This window comes from Benincasa hispida, chromosome 9 (assembly GCF_027475165.1).
Source record: "Benincasa hispida cultivar pf3 chromosome 9, pf3_genome.v1.1, whole genome shotgun sequence".
Lineage (NCBI taxonomy): Eukaryota > Viridiplantae > Streptophyta > Magnoliopsida > Cucurbitales > Cucurbitaceae > Benincasa > Benincasa hispida.
The window spans coordinates 75,194,141-75,211,036 of record NC_143486.1 but is presented as its reverse complement, the minus strand read 5'-3'; the positions used below and the strand labels follow the sequence as shown (position 1 = coordinate 75,211,036).

The 16,896-nt window shown below is 37.8% G+C and overlaps 1 protein-coding gene across 5 annotated transcripts in view; it reads right to left on the bottom strand.

Moving 5' to 3' along the window:
• The window catches only part of LOC120085565 (binding protein), a 90,266-nt gene extending 74,239 nt beyond the window's left edge, over positions 1-16,027 (bottom strand). For 2 of the 5 annotated variants that reach the window (XM_090317791.1, XM_090317795.1), the window contains exons 1-4: positions 15,743-16,019; positions 15,438-15,554; positions 15,123-15,333; positions 2,792-2,855 (exon numbers count right to left, since the gene is read on the bottom strand). In XM_090317791.1, the coding sequence (XP_090173917.1) occupies positions 2,792-2,855; positions 15,123-15,244 (186 nt within the window). In that variant the 5' untranslated portion in view covers positions 15,245-15,333; positions 15,438-15,554; positions 15,743-16,019. Of the gene's footprint in view, positions 1-2,791; positions 2,856-15,122; positions 15,334-15,437; positions 15,642-15,742 lie in introns of all 5 variants that reach the window. The other 3 variants (XM_090317793.1, XM_090317792.1, XM_090317794.1) reach the window with 3 other exon arrangements.
• Positions 16,028-16,896: the final 869 nt, after the last annotated feature.

Below are 16,896 nucleotides of genomic sequence, written 5' to 3'. Positions count from 1 at the left end.
TGAAGTGAGAGTTACTTTTTTCTGATCAGCAACTTGAAAATTATTTCAAGAGATGCAGCGATTTTCAAGTTAGGTGAAGACAAAGCAATGAAACTGATCAGCAACTTGAAAAGAACCATTCATTCCAGCTTCAATGGAGATTGCAGACTTCAATCTTGGCGATATTTTAATTTGTGTTGAAGCAATTGACTCTTGGGAGCCCCAGGACAAGAATTTCTAGAAAAAGGATAGTCGACTGGATTATGCATTTTCAAATTCCATTGACCAAGAAAGGACTCTTCAAGTATTGAAAGATGAAGAGGTTTTTGATAAAACAGAATTTGAAGAGCCAGGCAATTTTTTCTCTCAAGGCATTATGACTGATAGTCCAACCGATGCTTTTATTAATGACAAAGGTAATAATTACAATGATGATAATAACTCCAATGGTGCACCTCCTGATCCTAAAAGAAGCCCTAGTACTTCCGTTTTGCTCATTGTATAACCCTCTTGTACTCTGAGCCTTAGCTCTTCTCTATATATTAATATAATGAACCGTTTCCTTTTCAAAAAAAAAAAAGATAATAACTCCAATGGTGGGAAAGCCTTTATGGAAATCAGTTAGGTCCTTTTTCCTCAGTTCACATGAAAACTGGAAGTATTTCTCTTTCATCCTGTTCAAAAATAAAGTCAGAGATATAATTGAGGAATTCCAACAGACAGCAATTGGAAACTACAAAAGATCAACAATGTTGCAATTGAGATGAGTTGTGTTAATGCTCAGTTATCAGGATCATCCTCAAAGCAGTAGGGCCCCCTTCAAATTTGATCCATTATTCTCAGAGTTTCAAAACTTCAATCATCTCCCTACCTGATTCTTCAATCAACTTTAGTCGAAGTGTTCACTGTCCTTCAACCCCAAAAAGTCAGTTGTCTCTATTTGATTCTTTAATTTATTCGGAAGCTGTTTTCCCCATTCAAGATATTTGCATAATCTGAAATGTTTTTATTGCCTCTTAGATTATTTAAATCTTTACTTAGTTCTCTGGTTGTAGCCTTTATTTGCAAGTTTGAATTCCATTTTTGCTTCATCTTAGGTACTTTGAGCATTAAACTCATTCATTATCTCAATGAAAAGTCTTGTTTTCATTATATCAATGAAAAGTTTAGTTTCCGATTCAAAAAAAAAAAATGAAAAGTCGTGTTTCTGTTTTCCCAAAAAAAAAAAAAGAGGGAACTGTGATGAAAGCTTTCCAGAATGTTTAGGGTTAGCTTAACTATGCCAAATTGACTTGGAGTTGGGAGTAGAATAGCGTTTTGGCTAGATCCCTGGATTGATAATACTTCACTAATGAATAGCTTTCCAAACTTGCATAAAATTGCACTCAAGCCTAAGGGATCGGTGATGGAGCATTGGAATCATTCCACTTCTTCTTGGTCCATAGCATTTAGACGACTCTTAAAAGAAGAAGAGATCACAGAATTTCAGAAGTTATGAGCATAGTTTCTACGAGGAAAGTGCAAGATTGTCCGGATAAACATTTGTGGACACTTGAAGCCAATGGAACCTTTTCGGTTAAGTCTCTTGTCACTCATCTCTCTTTGGCCTCCCCTTTAGATAATCACTTGAAGAAAGCCTTGTGGAAGTCCAAGAGCCCTCAAAGAGTTAATATAACAATTTGGATCATGCTTTTTGGGCTTTCAAATTGTTCCTCTGTTTTGCAAAAGAAGCTGCCCTCACACAGTTTATCTCCAAATATGTGTGCTCTTTGCAAGGCTGATTGGGAGGATCTTCAACACCTTTTCTTTGATCTAATGCAGTTAAAACGGTGCTTGCTGATTTATGGTTTGAAAGAAGTCAAAAAGTGTTCCATGACAAGGAAACTCCTTGGTTTTCTCAATTTAAGACAGTACGGCTGAACGCTTCCTCGTGGTGTTCACTCTCCAAAGCTTTTGCGGATTACTCCATTCAAGACATTTGTTTAAATTAGCGAGCGTTCATTTCCCAAGACCATTAGCTTGCTGCCATTCGTTGCTGCCATCTTTGTTTTTCTATTTCCAGATTGCTTTATCTAGTGTTTTAGGCCTTTTGTTATGTACTGTTTCTTCTCAGTTTTGGAGTTATACTTTTATATGTGACTTTGATACTATGGTGGCTGGGCTATGTTTTTGGCCTTTGTACAGTTTTGCATGACTTTAGTTCTTCTTGGATATGATGAGAGTGCTAAGGGGGTGTAAACCTAGTTGAGATGTCCGGGTGCACCTGTTGATCCTTAAGTATTCCTTTTTTTGTTTCCTTATTGTAATTTGAGCTTTTATCTCATTTCATTATCTTAATGAAGAGACTTGTTTCTTTTCTTTTTTTTTCTTTTTTTTTTTTAAAAAAAAAAAAATCCTCTTCCTGGCTTCAACTCAAGGGAAAGGTTATAGATCCCTTTGGTAAAATGCTACAACTACATTATGGGAGTTGTGGACGGAAAGAAACATGTGAATATTTCAGATTCATTTAATCATTATTTACGATTTAGAGTAATATATCTTTTGTAGCTTCCATATGAGGCACTTGATCCAAAGCTTTAGCAATTGATCCTTGTATCAAGTCCAACTGAAGTTTTTTTTTTTGGGGGGGGGGGGGGGGGGGCAAATACTTTGGAGTTGGGCACCTCATTTATCAATTAAATCTAGTCAAAAAAAAAATGCCACATTAAACATAATATCATTGCTTTCCCAACGAAGACTCGCTTTGCAAAAGACTTGGGGCTATTCTTCATGATTATAAAGTAAAAAGTAGTTCGAAAGGTTGGAATCATACCTTATCAGCAGCTTTCTCATATCTAACCCAAAGTTCATTAAGAATTGCCTCATCGCCAACTTCACTGCAAATATAAAATGAAGGCATAGCAGCCGCCACAAGAGGATCAAAAGGAGAAGATGAGAGGAGGAAAGAAAATGAGAAGAGTGAAAATAATATGAAGATAAATACCGTAGTGCCTTTTTTTTTTGGGAGAGAGAAATCGCAGAAATGATATGAAAATGAAAAATTGGATACTAACTTTTTGTCTCCCAAAAGACAGATTGCATAAACATATAATGTTTCAGCCATCAGATGAACTACAAATTCCTTGTTCAAAATTTCCAGTTAAAATTTAAACATTGATCATCCCATAAATTGTTGAATATAACAATAAGAGAGGCAAGAATAATATCCAACTTCCATGTGATTCATTTACAAAGTAATAGCAGTAACCATAATCAGAGAAATGGGTATTAGAACGGAAAAACACAAAGTTAGTGGGAGTTTGTATCCCTTGAACATTTATTTCTTTTCGTTACATCAATGTGAAACAAATTACATCATTAGGAAGTTGTTTTTCGTTGTGGAAGAAGAGGGAGAAAAAAGATATATTTTTTTTCGAAATAGAAACGAGCCTCTTTATCAGAATAAAAAGAGACTAATACTCAAGGTACAAGAGAATTATACGAGGAGCACGAATAAAAAACAGAATGAGATAAATAAAGCAAAACTAAACGAAAGGATCAGGAAGCGCACCTAGGCATCTCAACTAGGTTGACACCCCCTTAGCACCCTCATCATGTCCATACAACGGTACAAAGACCAAAGAAATACAAGAAAAGTGATACAGAGATAAACCAAAAATAAATCTAGACAACATGCCTAAGGAGCAGGGGAGATGAAAGCTTGCCAATTCAAATTTCTATCTTGTATAGAGAAGTCTTCGAAGTCACTATTTAAGGAGTGACAAGCTAAAGCATTTCTTTGAGTTGAGTCAAATAGAGCCCTCCAACAAGTTTCTTTATCATGAAAAATTCTTTCTTTCAAACCATAGGTCTGCTAGAATAGCATTAACCATATTGATCCATAGCAATCTTGGCCTCTTTTTGAGAGAGGGGCCCAATAGAAGTTGAAGTACGTTACCTTTAAAATTATCTCCAAACACCCCGACGAAGTTAAAGTTGTAGAAAAAAGTCCACCAGCAGCTTTCTGAGTATGGGCAGTTAAAGAAGAGGTGTTGCAAGTCCTCCCCTGCCTTTTTGCATAAAGGACAAAAAGATGGCGATAAACAGACCGAATGGAGTTTTCTTTGCATGACCGAGGAGCAGTTTAGGAGACCAAAGAGCATTATCCAGATCTGGATATTGACTCTCCTCGGGCTCTTTGTCTTCCATAAAGCCTTGAAAAGGCTTTTATCCATTGGGGACGAAGGGGAGAGATGTGTGATGAGAGATTTAATTGTGAAGAAGCCTGATGCTTCCAAAGACCATATTCTTAAATCTGGGCTAGCTGAGACTGATCTTCCTGAGAAGACTAGTAGCAAGGCCTGAAAATGAATTATTTCCTCATCTTTAAGCAAACGACGAAAAATGATGGACCAAGAGTTCAGAGAATGATCCCAATGAGAAGCTACGGAGCCCCTTGGCAATAGGGTAATTCTAAACAAACTTGGATAAAGGATGGACAAAGGGGTTGAGTCTATCCAAGGATCAAACCAAACACCTATTTGAGAGCCATCGCCAAGGATGAAAGAAGCCAAAGACTCCACTTTTGACCAGCTTCTTGAGATATTAATCCAAGGACTTCTTAGACTATTCCCACATTTCCCCGATGAATGCCAGTTGAAGGTGCCTTTCCCATGGATGCTAGTGATCACTTGTCTCCAAAGGGAGTTTTCCTCCATCATATAATGCCAGCCCCATTTAGCAAGCATGGTCGAGTTTTTAATTTTAAGCCCCCCCAAGCCAAGACCTCCATTACCTGAAGACCGAGACACAATACTCCAATTTACCAGGTGGTTAATTTTGTTTCCTTTATGACCTTCCAAAATAAGTTTCGAATTAATCTTTCTAATGTTGAAATCACATTTTCTAGCATTGCAAACAGAGACATATAGTACGTTGGGAGATTGGAGAGAATTGAGGTGCATAGGGTTGCCCTTCCTCCTCTTGAGAGATTAAATCTTTTCCATTTGTCCAATTTTCTATGCACCTTTTCTATCACCGGCTGCCAAAAGGAGGTTTGCTTAGGGTAACCCCCTAGTGGCAAACCAAGGTAGATGAGAGGTAGTGATTCGACCTTACAAGTAAGTAGACCAGCCATTTGTAACAATTCCCCTTCTTCTATGTTGACTCCACTAAGTGCTGATTTTTCCCAATTCACCTTCTGTCCTAAGCACCATTCGAAAAGACTAATTGCTTCTTTCAGTTTTAATAACATTTTGATATCATAGTTGCAAAAAAGGAGGGTATCATCGGCAAATTGGAGTAGTGGAACGTGAATCTTCTCCTTCCCAACCACAAAACCTTCAAACAGGCCATTTCCGTACAACTTGTCAATGATGGTGCCCAACACTTCACTTACTAAGAGGAAAAGAAAAGGGGACAAAGGATCATCTTGCCTAACCCCCTTAGATGTGAGAATGCGGCCTCGAGGTCTTCCATTAATAAGGATAGAGAATTTAGGGTTTTGAAGGCAGCCCAAAATCCAAGAGATCCAACAAGAGTCGAAGTTTTTTGCAACCAAAACCTTCTCTAAAAAGGTCCAATCCACCCGATCGAAAGCTTTTTCCATATCGAGTTTAAGGATCCATCCCTTTTTCTTTTTCACTCGGTAATCCTCCACCACTTCATTAGCTATCAAGACTACATCTAGTTTTTGCCTCCCTTCAATAAATGCATTCTGGGATGGGCCGATGATGGAGTGCATGACTTTCTTTAATCTTTTAGCAAGGACTTTTGCAACTACCTTGTAAGTTAAAGTAGTAAGGCTGATAGGTCGAAAATCCTTAACGGATACTGCATCTTCTTTCTTTTGAATAAGGCAAATGAAGTTTTCTCTTACACATGCATTCAATCTTCCACCTTTGTGAAAGTCTTCGAATAGCTTAATAAAATTGTCTTTGACCAAGAGCCAAAATCTTGAGAGGAACTCCACTATAAAGCCATCTGGTCCAGATGCTTTATTTTTCCCCAGGGATTTAATAGCCATTACAATTTCAACTTCACTAAGTTTGCAATAAGTGAAGTATTCTGTGATTGTGTGACTTGAGGCCAATTTAAGAAAGCCGGCAAGTATCTATTACCAGGGGATCTTGTGTATAAGGTGTCATAGAAACTTAGAATAAGGCGTTCCACTTCATGAGATGACTTAGTAGGCACCCCCTGTTCATTTAGTAGCTTATTGATTAGATTTTTCCTTTTCCTTGCTGCCAAGAATCGATGGAAAAAACTAGCATTTTCATCTCTCGGCTTCATCCAATTTAGCTTGCATTTTTTGAATAAGGTCCCTTTCTACCAGCCTATAAATGGTCATTAGGTCAGCTTTTAATGTGGAGATGTAACCAGCCACCTCGGGATCCCAGCCCAAAGTTTCGATCAGAGCTTCTTTCTTAGCTATTTCTTTTAACAAGGCCTCTTCCTTTCGGGTTAGGGATTTCTGGTAGTCAGCTAACCAAATTTTCAATGCAGCTTTAACCAATCTGAGGTTTGCATTGATAACGAACCCTGGCCACCCATTTATGTTGCTGTTTTTCGAAGAATTTTCAATGGAAATGACACATTCTTTGTTTGATAACCAGCTGTTACAGAATCTGAAAGGAGAGAGGCCCCAATTAATTGTGCCTGCGTTTAATAACAATGGATAATGGTCTGAAAATAGGCGTACCTGGCAAATTACTCTTGAATCGGTGAAGAGTTCATCCCATTCCTTATTGATAAAGAATCTGTCTAGTAAAGATTTGGAAAAAGAACTTCCTCCCTGGACCAAGTAAACTTCCCATTTGATAAGGGAATTTCCAAAAGGTTGGTTGCATCAATAAACTTATTAAAATGCCTCATCCCTTTAGTATATCTACCGATAGGTGATCTTTCATGAGCCCATCTTGTTATATTGTAATCCCCTCCTAAGCACCAAGCCTCTGAACAGTAGGCTGAAAGGGCAAGTAATTCAGGCCATACAAATCTTCTTTCCTTGTAGTCATTTGGTCCATATACATTCGTGATCCAACAGACTTTTTGCACATTGTATAGCATTTTACTGACAAGGAGTATCCCCCTTTCAGTGATTCGGTTACTTCTACTTTGCTTTTGTCCCACATAGTTAATAGACCGCCACATTTACCAAAAGATTCCACTGATTCCCAACCAATTTCCTTTGAACTCCAAATAGATTTGATGAAGGCAGCATCAAACTCCTCCTTTTTTTATTCTTGTATTAGAACTAGGTCTGGATTCTGATTCTTGAGGATTCTCTTGAGCGCTAATCTTTTACTTGGATCTTTGAGTCCCCTTGTATTCCAGGAAAATATCTTCATTGTACATAAAGCAATATAAGGCTACGGATCACCGGAAGGGGGAGACTTCAGGCCAAAACAAATCCACAATCCTTAACGATGGATGTTAAGTGATCTGGAATCTCTGATGAGGGTAATAGGGAGGAGCATGTGGAGCAATGCTCCAAGGTTTTTACCTTGTCTTCATTGGAGAATAAAGTCTGTAGATCCAAGCCGATAACAACTTCTTGAACACTATCTACTTGGACTGTGGTTAGTTCCAGGTCTTCCAATTCTGCACTACTGACACTAAAAGGAGATTCTAACTCCGAGTCTTCTTTCCTTTTTGTACTAGGAGGGGAACAAGGTGAGTCTTTTACGAAAATATTACTTGAATTAGGGATGGTGAAGTTTGAGTGCTTAAACTGCTTGGAGGAGGAGGAGGGAATATCTGTGTTTGAGGAAGAAGAATGGATTTGAATTTTTGTGCAACAAACCTCCAGCAAGTCCGGGTTGTTTTCTGCTATAGTTGGTAAGATACTACCCAAAGTCTCAATTGGCTGATCATCTGAGTTGAGAGTTCTTTTTTCCCTTGAAACATCATCATTTGTTTTTGTCCATCTATTGATGAAAGAGGTTCTTTTTCTGACAAAGTGCTTAGGAAAAGGTTTCTAAACTTCGATTTGGTTCTGACGAGAAGCTGAGGCGGCAGGGGACTTGATTGGAAAAAAACTTGGATTAATGTTTTCCTTGGCTAAATTAGAATAGAGGGTATCTAAAGGTTCACCCTTTTGAAAGTTGTCCCGCCAAAACCCCTGCGCCTCTTCGAGTACTCCCGACTTAATGAAGATCTCCTGGTGTGGCGAGTGGACTGCCAAGTTAAGAGACTCCCCGAGGTCAGTAGGGTAATTCCTTTTTTGAATAAAAAGTGACTCTTCATATTCGTTCTCTCATTAAGACTAGAATGGCCTTTAATAGCTTCAAAAACGGCAGGGGCTGACTCTTTTCTTATTAAAAATGTCTTTTCGCTTTCCTCTGAAGTGCTCCGCCCGCATTTAATGAATGAGGGTTGCTCAACGAGGGGCGCTTCGCTATCTGTGTTGGTTGTTGGAAAGTTTCCCCAAGAGAGGCTTTTGGATCCCGTAAGAAATCTGGAAAGGACTGGGAGGCTGTAAGGAAAGACCATTCAGATTCCATTTCTATTGTTTCAACACCTTCATCCTCCAAAACTTGATTTAAACGAATTATGTCTATTGGATTTGAAAAGTTCTTAATGGATAAATCTCCATAAGTGATGGCAGGCACACCTATACACTTAATATCTCCAAAATTCATAAATACGTTACCAAGAATTTTGTTCTTAACTTCAATGGTTACAGGCACATAACCACAGAGGTTTCTCTTGACATTGATTTTAGCTTCCTCGGAGTTTGTGAGGTTGAGAGTTTCTGCAGCTATGGATTTGAGGCCACCAAAGTATGCTCCAATTGCTTCAAAAGTGTTTCTGCTCCAAAAATCTAGGGGAAGGTTTTTAATTGATAACCAACCCCCGAAGCCTTCCATGACAGAGGGCCTGCCATGCCTTTTCGAGTTCCATCTTTCGAATAGTAAATGAAAAGAACCAACTAACTGCCACTTACCATGAACTTTAATCAGATCTTCCATCTCTCCTTGTCCAACCTTGATTAATGCTTTATCTGCAAACAGGGGGTTAACTAAAACATTAGAATTGAAGGCCACTCTCAATTATTTTGCTATTTCCTTCCAATTATGAAATGCAAATAATCTTGAAACGATCCAAAGGTTGTGAAAATCTTCTTGGAAGACATCGGTGTCCTTCTGCACCCTGAAGAGACTCTTACTCTGTATTTACTTGACTGAGACAGAGGGATGTGGCTGATTAGTGAAGAAACTGTTTGAAGACTCTGGATCTGAAATATTGGAAGTCTTTTCTCCTATCACCACTTCCGAGAAGCTTCTTACTTGAGTCCTTTAAGGATTGATCAAAGGACTGGCTGTGCTGTGGTGAGCCAAATTTGATGAAGACTTCTTTGACAACAGACTTTCTGGTCGAACAGAGGGGGTTAGAGGACTATTGATGCAAGAACTAACCATTTCATTGAAATCTTGCCAACCAGACTTGCTATCTCCGTAAGGTATATGGATGTTCTTCCTTCCTTCTGATGAAGGCCAAACTGCACATTCTACGAACCAAAGATCCTCGTTACGAAACTTAGCTAACCGAATAAAACTCTGATCTACTCTTTCCTTTAGTAAGAAGAATTCAAAGGTTGGAGCACTCAAAAGTCTACGAAAGCTGTTGTGAAGCCAATGCGCTAAAGCCGTTGATAAGAAAGTCTTCTGACCTCTTTTCATGTCTTCCACCCTAAAACCATTCTCCCTTTGCCACATACAGAAGAAATGATCGAGGATGCAGCAACTTTTTATCTCCATTGCGGTAGAGAGCATTGAAAGCAAGCTACAACAGAGGGAGGGCGAAAATTAGAAGAGTAAGAGGATAGGAGGGGTAGGTGAGGAGTAGAAGGGTAAAGGGAAAGGGATGGAAAGGGAGAATGGAAGCTAGAGGTTGTTGATCGGAAAGGGGGGAGGAGGCCGGAAGGTTTGGAAAGGGAGGAGAGAGAGGAGAACATTTTGTTTGGAAAGGGGAGAAGAAAGATATATGTTACCAACATTTAAGAAAAATCATAACACGGTAACTGTAATATGCTATTCCAAAAACTAAAGCTTAGAAAGAAATATAATATATATATATATATATTACCAACATTTGTTCCAAAAAAATAAAATAAATATTGTTAACTATGTATCTAAGGATCTTTAAAGGCATTCATAGAGATCCTAGCAAATTTTTTTCTATAGAATGAGAAAAAATGAAAGAGTACAAGGGCGTACAAAAAACCAAGCCCACAAAACCCCCTTAAAGAAAGGGAGTCTAACTAAGAAAAATATTGCCTAGGGAATAATTACAAAACAACTTTGAAACCGAAGCCCAAAGGGAAACATGAAACCTCACTAAGGACCACTCTATTGTTTCTCTCCCTCCAAAGATCCCACAAACTCACGCACGCCCCGCCAAACCAAAGAAAACAGCCTTTCTCTCTAAAAGACGAATGGAGGAGGAACTTCCCGATCATCAAATGAACTTCCCTTTAACAAGCCAACACAAAGTCAAATTCCTTAAAGAAATCATTCCACACCTATCTAGCATACTGACACTCTCAGAGGATCCGTTACAAGCAATATATGATCAGAAACGAAATGGTACAAAACTCATAAACTAAAACTAGACGACTACAACAAAGTACAGCCTACATTAAAAGACAAATCTAACAAAATATACTATAGTGGAGGGAAGATCAAAGCCTTCCAATTGAGACTGATGTCTTGGATGGAGAAGTCTTCAAAGGTTTTGGCAAGGGCGCATCATGAAGAAGCGTTGATCTCGAAACACGTCATCCAAGGTGAAGCTCTATCATGAAATACACGTTGATTTCTTTCAAATCACAGTTCTGCTAGCAAAGCTTTCACTACATTGGTCCAAATCAACTTTGGTTTTTCTTTAAATGTGGGACCAATAAGCAACTGCTCCACATTATCCTTGAACATATTACCGAAACTCCAACTAATATTGAAACATTCAAATAAGAGATGCCAACGGTTTTCAGCATAGCTACAATTGAAGAACAAATGCAGTAGGTCTTCCGAATCTGCCAAGCAAAGGGGACAAACCTATGGAGAAAGGCTATGAGAGAGAAGCTTCAATTACATTACAGTTGCCCAATTGGGTAGACCATTAAGCATTATCCAAATTGTGATATTAATCCTCTTGGAACTTGTAGTTTTCCATAGTGCAGTTTCCAAACTTTTCCCAATAGGGGAAGCTTTGGAGAGATGATTTACAAGGGATTTAACCGTGAAAATTCCATTAGTTTCTAGCTCCCAACTTCGTTTATCAGCAATTTATGTAATTGTTTTTGCTGAAACAATGTCAATGAGAGTTTGAAAATCATCACACTCTTCCTCTTTTAACAACCTTATGAAATTAATGGACCAAGAAGCGATTGAGGAGTCCCAAAATTCGAAGACAGCACCATTAGGATTCAGGGATATTCTATAAAGTCTTGAAAAGAGATCCTTTAGGGGTATAATGTCCGCACAAGAGTCATGCCAAAAAGCTATTCTTCTTCCGTTTCCTTAACCAAGCCCTTGAAATGCTAATCCAAGGACTACGGAGACTGCAATTAACTTTTCCATTGGTGTGCCACCCAAACAAGCTTCTTCCATGTATACTTTTCACAACTTGGTTCCATAGCGCATTTTCTTCAAACAAAAATTTCCATCCCCATTTAGCTAACAGGGCTAAATTTTTTGTTTTTAGGCCTCCAAGACCAAGGCCACCATCCACTTGAGATCTAGAGATCTAATCCCATTTGACTAAGTGATTTAGTTTGCCCCCTTTGTGTCCTTCCCAAAAGAAATTCCTTAATAGTCCTCCTACAATTAGGGCTACCTTTTTCGGCATCAAGAAAATTGACATATAATAAGTAGGGAGATGAGAAAGGACGGACTTACATAGAGTGGCACGACCTCCTCTGGAATGGTTATAATGCTTCCATTTCTCCAATTTTCCTTGAATTTTTTCAATCACCAATTGCCAAAATGTAACTTGTTTTGGATAACCACCTAAAAGTAAACCAAGATACATAAAAGGAAGATGAATAGTGTTACAATTTAGCTTGGATGCCACTGCATACAGCTTGATCTCATCAATGTTAATACCACATAATATAGATTTTTCCCAAATTAACCTTTTGCCCCAAGCACCACTCAAAGAATTCAATAATCTTTCTTAAAATTTCTATTATCTCATCTTCATATTTACAAAAGATCAAGGTATCATTAGCAAACTGAAGGATGGAGACATCAACTTTATCTTTCCCTACCACAAATCCTTCAAATTTGCCTTTTTCATGAAGTCTGGCCAATAATACACTCAATATCTCGCTGACTAATAGAAAAAGAAAAGGTGAGAGAGAATCCCCTTGCCTAATGCCCCTTGTAGCTTTAATTCTTTCCCTGGGTCTTCCATTAATGAAGATTGAAAATTTTGGACTAGAAACACATCCCATTAGCCATGAAATCCATCTAGGATCAAAGTTTTTTCCAGCAAGAACTTTTTCAAGGAAGACTCAATTGATCCGGTCAAAGGCTTTTTCTAGATCAAGTTTTAGAATCCACCCTTTTTTCTTCTTGAAACGATATTCTTCTACCACTTTGTTGGCTATGAGGATTGGATCTAGAATTTGTCTTACCCCAATGAAAGTGCCTTGTGTAGGAGCAATTATGCTTGACATAATTTTTTTTAAACGCTCAGATAACACTTTCGCTACAATCTTGTATGTTATTGTAGTTAAACTAATCAATCTAAAATCCCTTACAAAGATAGTGTCTTCCTTTTTTTGAATCAAACAAATGAAGTTCTCCTTAACACAAGAATTTAATTTACCGTTTGCATACCATCAGGCCTAGGAGCTTTATTCTTTCCCAACAACTTCAAAGCATTTCTGATTTCCACATGAGTAAATCTAGCAACCAGCGAAGTGTTCTGACTTTGAGAGACACTGAGTCAATGCAGATTAAGGGGAAGAACTTTGGTGCTTTAGAGTATAATTAAGCGTAAAAGCCCAATATTAGGTCTTCAATTTCCTTGAATGATCTTGTTGTTAAACCTTGATCATTAATCAATTCTGAAATCAAATTCCTCCTCTTCTTTGCTGCTAAGTATCTATGAAAAAAACTTAGAATTTTCATCTCCCAAACTCATCCAATTTAGTTTACTTTTTTGTCTTAAATTTCTTTCATCTATACAATAAAGTGATAACAATTCAGCTTTCAAAGATACTCTCATATCTCTTTCCGAAAGGAATCTTTCTAAATTTTTTGCTTCAATATCGAATTTTTCAATTTCTTTTAACAAGGCTTCTTCTACATTTTTCTTTTTACTCTCAAAATCTGCTTTTCAGGACTTCAATGTCGTCTTGATTTTTCTTAATTTGGAGGAAATAACAAACCCAACCCACCTTGTTGAACTTCAATATTCAATGCTCTTTCGATTACTCGATAGCTTTCTTTAATGTCCAGCCAGCTGTTGCAAAATCTGAAGGGTGGAGGTCCCCACTCAAAGGAACCGGCTTCAAGTAAAATAGGAAAGTGATCAGAAAAAATACGAGCTTGCCTTGCCACTCTAATATTTGCAAATAGATCATCCCATTTATTAGAGATTAAGAATCTATCTAGAAGAGAACGAGAAATGATATTGCCTTCGCATGACCACGTAAAATGACCATTGCTAGGAGGAATTTCCTTTAGCTTTACCTTAGCAATGAAGTTATTAAATTTCCTCATTCCTCTTGTCAATCTCCCTAGAGGAAACGTTCTTGAATTCTTCTAGAAATGTTGAAGTCTCCACCAATACACCAAGGCTCTTCACAGTAAACCGAGAGAGAATACAATTTTGGTCAAATATACTTCCTGTCTCTATAATCTGTAGGTCCGTAAACATTAGTGATCCAAAAGGACTTCTTACATATCGTCAAGCATTTAACAAATAAAGAATAACCTCCTTTCAGCACTTCAATAACCGAAATTTTAATTGCATCCCATAGTAGTCCTCTAGATTTTCCAAATTCTTCGACAAAAATCCAACCAATATCTTTCGAGCTCCATAACTCTTGAATGAAATCTACATCAAATGAATCTCTCTATGCTTGTATTAAAACCAAGTCTAGACTTATTTTCTTTGAGCTTCTTCTCAATGCCAATCTCTTGGAAACATCTACTAAACCTCTCGTATTCCACAAAAGAATCTCCATAGTATGACAAGGCGAGGTTAGAGCTCTTAAACTAAAATTACCCAAGGATCAACTCAAAGTCGTCGACCACTGAGATCATTGCGGTATATCTTTCTTCTCTACTGTTTGAAAGAATGAGGTATCAGCACAGCCTACCACTTGTTTTTTTTCTAGGAAGCCAATCTCTTTCTGATCTTCTCCAAGAGAGTGTCCCAAAACGAAATTGGGTTGCCTCCTAGAGGGAGCCCAAGGTAGGTTGAGGGTAAAAAAGCCAACATCACAACCCCACCAAACTAGCCCAACTATTAAGATTATCCTATTCACAGTTCATACCTAAAATCTGACATTTGCTTCTGTTGATCTTTAATCCCGACATTCCCTCAAAGAACCCAAGAAGGTGATTGAGAATAAGGAAAGTATCACCTCTGCCAAAGCAAAAGAATATTATGTCATTAGCAAACTGAAGGTGAGAGAGAGTCACCTCTTGAGAACCAATCTTAAAGGGATCAAGAATGTCGCTTTCCATCCCTTAGGGTGATCCTAGCGATATTTATCTCTAGTTAAGTTCTATGTTTTTCTTTTAATGTTAGTGACTGGATGTTTTTTGTAATCATTCTTTAGGTTTCATTTCACTTGATTGGAGCCTCTTTCTTTAATTGGGATACCTTTTGTGGACATGGTTTTTTTGGATGGATGCCCAAGTAATCAGGTTCTTTATAGCAATATGTGTGTGTGTATAACTTGCTACTTCTAAAGTTTTCTCCAATACCATACAGAACTATAGCTATAAAGGACATGCAAACAAAAACAAAAATGCTCCACATACAGATTTCCGTACTAAAGAAATCTAATAGCTTAGTTAGACATAGACAGTCTACCCCAATGTAAAAACAGAACAAATGATGACCAGAAAGAAATAAAGCAAAGCAAACAAAAACAGTCGGACTTTGAGGTTATCAACCATTGTAAGTAAAGGTAGAAATACCCGAATCGTATTTTTGGACCCGGAGGATGTGACCAGTTAGCTTGTGACCCTGAAACGGGCACTCCAATAGGACCACTAGACGTCCTACGAATCAGGTCAGCTACACCCTTAACGATGTTCATGCTTCCTTCTAGAACTCGAAGAAGTTCAAGTTGCTATTACATGACAGTACTATGATCCATAATCAACCGGTCCTTCGAATCCATGGTTTCTGCATACATCAACTTTTTTCCATTAAAGGAACTCAATAGTCAATAATATGAAATTTACAGCAATGAGATGTGTGCAAATTGCCAACGAATGAACTTAATTTACCTGTATTAAGCGAGCTCTGTGTAATTCACAAGCATGTACATGACATATATTTCACTTACCATTGCTTCTCTGCAAGTTGCCGATAACCAAGCGACATACGTTCCAGAAACTAACAAGCTACAAAACGAATCAGCTAGGAAATTCACGTTACATGAATGAACCACCAATTCCAAACAGCACGACGTATATCCTAAGGATAAATTGCTAAGGCGAACAGAGAAAAATCGGAAGGTTGAGGAAATGGATTGAGCTTCAGTTCAAGCTGATCGTGTGAGTCTGTAAATTCGATTATTAACAAAACCTACCTCGTCAGATCGCGCAGCTCAAATTCGGGAATGGAATCCCATGATTTTGGATGGAGGACGAGGGATCTCAACTGGAGCTTCTTCAATGGTGACGGGAGATGAACGGAAGCGAGAGCGGTATGTGTGTTGGGGGTGATAAACCCGGTGGAAATCTCAATTGATTTCAGGATTGGGCTGCCAGTATTGGTTAATCCAGTTTGAGGGAAGCGGTCAAACCTGCGTCTGAGTTTTAAGACCGTCCAGTTTACGCTATGCTATGTTATGCGTATGCCTGTGCGATCGGTCGGAAATTGATTCCAAGGATCTTTTAATTTTAAAAAGGAAAAATATTGTAATTATTGTGAATTTGATGAGCATAACGACACGTAACGACAACACGGATATAGAGTAAATAGAATATAATAACAATATATATAAAGTAAATAAAATAACAAATAATGGATTTCTCCACTCTCTCCAATCTTTTTAGATTGATCACCAATATATGTCTTTTAAAATCCACCAAATACCACTATTTATAGGCAATTTGGTAAGTAGAAGATGGATTACATAGACACAAATAGTATGTGATTATGAGACACATGGGGTAATGGATAAGTGACACATGACACTAATAATGGCATCTGCATTGCACCTAATTTAACATATTTATAATACTCCTGTTAGATGCCCATTATGTATAAAATATGCCTCATTGAAACCTTACTAGGAAAAAACTCACTGGGAAAAAAATTCTAGTGAAGGAAAAATAGTACATATTTCATATAATCTGATACACTTCAAAAGTACATTTACTCCCCTCATGGAAACATCACTTAAGATCTTTGAGTCGCCGCATTCCAATGTTATACATCTGTTTTTTAAAGGTTGTAGTAGGTAATGTCTTTGTAAATAAGTCTATCAAGTTATCTTTTGAATAGATTTGTTATACAATGATGTCGTCATTTTCTTCAAGATCATGAGTGTGGAAAAATTCTGATGAAATATGTTTTATTCTATCTCCTTTAATATATCCTCCTTTGATTTAAGATATGCATGTTGTGTTGTCTTCGTATGATATCGTTTGAAAAAATTTACTAGAAGACAAATCACATATTCCACGACTGTGCTAAGTCATTGATCTTAGCCATACACATTATCGACTAGCCTCGTGA